Genomic DNA, 4817 nt, shown 5'->3' on the forward strand with positions numbered 1-4817 from the left:
ACACTAAAGACATTGAGAACATTTCAGAAACCACTCTGGCAGCCACTCACAACACCATTTCATTATGGTGTCGTTTTATATTGGCACTTTGGCATGTACTCATATTTTCTTCAGAAAATGTCAAATATAGTTGTATACGTTTCAGTGAGATGAGGGAAGTGGTGTGCCACTCATGATTAGCTTGTGGGTCACAGATAAGTTTCTTGGTAACACTTTAGAATAGGCAACACATATTTGTCAGGCTCTGGGCCAGGTTTTGTGTGTCTTTGCTCCCTATGTGCTCCGTCTTCCAGTTTCTCTGTCTCGTGTTTTGAGTTCATTGTTCCCAGGTGCTTTCTATGTTAATTGTCATTAGTTCCAGGTGTCCCTTGTCTTCCCCTCATCAGTTCCTGTGTATTTAAAGTGTGTTCTGGTTCTTATCTTTGGTCAGTCGTTAAACGTCATTCTGTCATCCTGATGTGTCGAGTCCTGTGATCCCCAGCCTTTGTTAATAAACCCTTTTGAGTTGCTTTATCTTTGTGTCTCCTCGCTCTTTTGTTCCCGTGTTCCTCGTGTGTGTGCACTGTGACAGAACAACTGACCAAGAACAGTAAGCGGCGCTCCTTCTTCCGTGTTTTGTTTTAGTTTTTTGAACAGTCTTTTGGTTTTCCTTTTTCTCCCCTGTTCATCTCCGCGGTACGAAGCTGTTAAGCGTGCCGGCCGCACCATTGTCATGCCTCACGTCAGCCCGCTGGCCGCACCGAAGACAAGCCTGCCGACCGCTCGGAAGACCGTAGCTATGTCAAGCCCGCCAGCCGGGGCTATCTACAGCCCGCTGCCCAGTGAGGAGAAGGGCATCGGCTGTGGCCCCAGAGTTCGTTCCAGTGTCAGTCCTGTTACCGCGTATAGCCCACGGAGGACTCCTGATCCTGAGTTCAGCCCAGGAAGGGCTCCCGATCCCGAGTATAGCCCAGGAAGGGCTCCCGATCCCGAATATAGTCCAGGAAGGGCTCCCGATTCCTGGTTCAGCCCAGAAAGGGCTCCCGATTCCCGGTTCAGCCCAGGCAAGGCTCCCGATCCCCGGTTCAGCCCAGGCAGGGCTCCCGATCCCCGGTTAAGCCCAGGGAGGGCTCCCGATCCCCGGTTAAGCCCAGGGAGGGCTCCCGATCCCCGGTCCTGGCCCACGGAGGACCTCGGAACCTGTAAACGTCCCCATGTATTTTTTTGGGGGGGGTAGTAGAGCTCCAGCCGTAGAGGCCTCGAAGGCTGCTCCGCCATGACCTCCTGAACTGCCTGCACCACCATGTCCTCCTGAAGTCCCCACTCCGCCATGGCCTCCTGTGTTCCCTACCCCACCATCGTGTTCCCTACTCCGCCATGGCCTCCTGTGGTCCCTCTTCTGCCTTGCCGCCCAGAGCTGACAGATCCACCATAGTGCCCCGCTCTGGAGGCCTCCCGTCTGGCATCCCTACTCCTAGAGGTCTCCAGAGCGCCCACCCCCCCTTCCCATTGGATGTTGTGTGGCGTGAGGACACACCTTTTGGGAGGGGGGAGTAATGTCAGGCTCTGGGCCAGGTTTTGTGTGTGTCTTTGCTCCGTCTTCCAGTTTCTCTGTCTCGTGTTTTGAGTTCATTGTTCCCAGGTGTTTCCTATGTTAATTGTCATTAGTTCCAGGTGTCCCTTGTCTTCTCCTCATCAGATCCTGTGTATTTAAAGTGTGTTCTGGTTCTTGTCTTTTGTCAGTTGTTAAACATCATCCTGATGTGTCGAGTCCTCTGATCCCCAGCCTTTGTTTAATAAACCCTTTTGAGTACTTTATCTCCATGTCTCCTCGCTCCTTCATTCCCATGTTCCTCGTGAGCTTTCCCTCAATAAACTCCTAATTTCCTGCTTATAAATAGTTAGTAAGGTAGTTAAGTTTAGGTATGTGGTGGATTAAGGGATATAAAATATGGTCATGCAGAATAAAGAAGTAATATATCCTATAAAAAGCCTTCTCAACTTGCACTGTTATCTACAAGGTGATACCCAGTTCTGTTGAAGTTTTATATATAAAATCGGAAGGAAAATCAGGAGTTTGAGGAAAATAATTGCACCTGCAGTGTGACAAAAGCTGAGACAAACAGTGGGAAGCATAGTATGTGAGATTAGGTGATACACCTCCAGAAAAGTCAATGCTACGCCAAAGGAATAAGTCTATTATGTAAAGTGCTGAGGAAGAATTTCATTATATGTGATATGCAAAGTTTAATGCGAGGGGGTTTGCAAACAGACATAAACGGCCAGCAAGTAAGAAAAATAAAGGGAAAAGGCTCCGCAGCTTCGCCAGCCAAAGCAGAGTTGTTTGCCTTGTCTTTTCTGATTTAGTTGGCTGAAATCCCCAGAAGCTTAATTTTCCATGAGCAACACAACACACACACTCTCTTGCTTATTCACTCAAAGGACATGTATCACACTAACAAAACACATGGGGAAAGAATGAAAAAATATCCAGTACTGATTGGATAACAGCTGAAATATGCTTTATTATTTATATAGCATATTTTATACACAATGGTAATTCAAAATGCTGGTTACACTTTACTTGAAGGGGTGTGCATAAGACTGACATGACACATTCATAATCATGACATGACACATACATAATCATGACATGACACATGTCATGAATATGAAGTTTTTTATGCATGTTTATGACAACTGTCATTAAGTGTCATTCGCTCAGTTATGTCATTTTTAATGCAAATATGACATTATTTGACCTAACCCTAACCTAACCCTGCCCCTTACCTTACCCCTAATCATAGCCCATAACAAAGACATCTCAAACAATGCCATCTTTGCATGATTGTCTGATTCGGTCTGATATCCTACAGCAGTTTTCAGGGAGATTGGAAAAGTCCCAGAAAGAAGTGAGGCATTCACCACGTCTAAGAGATCTGCTTCTAAACAGTTAAGCACCCTTTTGAAAAAATATGTGGGAAGTGTGTCAAGATAGCAGGTTGACAATTTAAGGTGCTGTACTATTGCTTCCAAAATGTTGCTATGAATTTCTTCAAAAGCAGAGATAGTATCTTCTTTTTGATATTGCGGACCTCTGCATAACTTTGGGATGTGCTAATCGCCTTCCTGATATTATTGATCTTCTCAGAAATAAGGAAGCAAACTCATTGCATTTGCTGTCGGAGAGCATTTCACTTGCAATCTGACTTGGGGCGTTTGTCAGTCTCTGCGTTTGTCAGTCTCCAGCGTTTGTTGTTTAAGCTACTGTTTATAAGGTTTGAGAAGAATGACTGTCTAGTTTTGCCTAGGTCCACATTGAAAGCACGAAGGCTGTCTTTAAAGATGCTATAGTGAATTTCAAGTTTCGTCTTCCGCCACATCCGCTCAGCTTTTCTGCATTGTCTTTTCATACTCTGAACTGCTGTTGATTTTCTCCAAGCTGATTTCTGTCTGCCAGTCTTCTTGCTGACTTTCAAAGGAGCAATGTCATTAATAACATTCTTAACTTTTGAGTTAAAGGAATCAAGGAGAAGATCAACAGAGTCTGCAGAAATGCTTGGTGTTAAAGATATAGCCTCCATAATGTTTACAGTTGTTTTTGGTTCATCTACAGCAGATGGAGGGTTTGGGCCCTGGTGTTGTGGCAATGGCCAGAGAGCTCTCACAGGAGGACGACGACGAGCTGGGCCCACAGGCTTTGGTGGTTTTGGGGCCCGCCGTTTTTTTAGGTGATATCTGGGGGCTTGCAGTGAAAGAGTGGGAGAGTTTGGTCCCTGTTTGGGCCCTGGTGTTGTGGCAATGGCCAGAGAGCTCTCACAGGAGGACGACGACGAGCTGGGCCCACAGGCTTTGGTGGTTTTGGGGCCCGACGTTTTTTTAGTTGATATCTGGGGGCTTGCAGTGAAAGAGTGGGAGAGTTTGGTCCCAGCATAAACCAGTTCCTCCATTTCTGTGAGAAGCTTAGAAGTGGAGATGCTGGCGAGAGGGATAATGTGTCTGGTGAGTGGGGCTGTGGCTCTGGTGTTTCTGGTGGCTGAAATATGTTGTCCTGGCTTCCCTGGCTGTTTTCCAGAAAGTCGTCCTTGGGTGCTGAGTCTTGGAGCTGTTCTGATACGTCACAGTCTGTCTGTGATGAGCTCTGTGGGCAGGGCTCAGCCGAGATAGTTTCCATGAGCAGTGCTTGTTGTGGCTGCGTGGTGTTATCAGTGTCCTTGTGGGATGCGTCAACCACATGATGACTCAGAAGTTGATATGAAGTCTTGTCGTCACACATACTCTGTCCAGGTGTATGTGTGCCATTCAGGTTGAGTAGTTTGGCACACACTACTGAAGGATGACGGAGGTAGAAGTAGATGTTGTCCTTTAGCACTCTTGCACCAAGTTTGTTTGGGTGGAGGCCATCCAGTTTGAACAGTTGTCTATGGCCCCAGTAAAGATTGAATTTGTCGATGAAATTGACTCCTCTTAAGCTGCAGATTCTTTGTAGCCATGTGTTCAGCCCAAACAAACGTGAAAACATATTAGTTCCCCTTGCTGGTAGTGGTCCACTGATGAACGACTGAACTTTAAGTCTTCGAAGTGAGTTCACTGAAGTCCTTCTTAAGGAGTTCTGACTGCTCTTTCCGAATATCATTCTTCCCCACATGGATGATGATTCGATTTGCAGTCTTGTGCTTTATCAGAATTTTCCAAAGTTCCTTGCTCATATCAGAAACTGTTGCTTGAGGAAAGCAGCATGTTGTTGAATTTCTGCTACTGATGTTTCTGATAATGGAATCGCCCACTATCAGAGTCCTGGGCTCGGCTGCGCTCTGAGCTGAAAGCCGCTGTCTGCT

General features: G+C 46.3%; 1 protein-coding gene across 1 annotated transcript in view; it reads left to right on the plus strand.

The window, feature by feature from the left end:
- The first annotated feature begins 1356 nt into the window (after positions 1–1356).
- Positions 1357–4817, plus strand: part of LOC107592642 (reticulon-4 receptor-like 1) — a 9563-nt gene continuing 6102 nt past the window's right edge. Inside the window, exon 1 of the mRNA XM_016282181.1 lies at positions 1357–1459. Coding sequence (XP_016137667.1) covers positions 1357–1459 — 103 coding nt within the window. The remainder of the gene's footprint in view (positions 1460–4817) is intronic.

This window comes from Sinocyclocheilus grahami, unplaced genomic scaffold, assembly GCF_001515645.1.
Source record: "Sinocyclocheilus grahami isolate Dianchi unplaced genomic scaffold, SAMN03320097.WGS_v1.1 scaffold155.1, whole genome shotgun sequence".
NCBI lineage: Eukaryota > Metazoa > Chordata > Actinopteri > Cypriniformes > Cyprinidae > Sinocyclocheilus > Sinocyclocheilus grahami.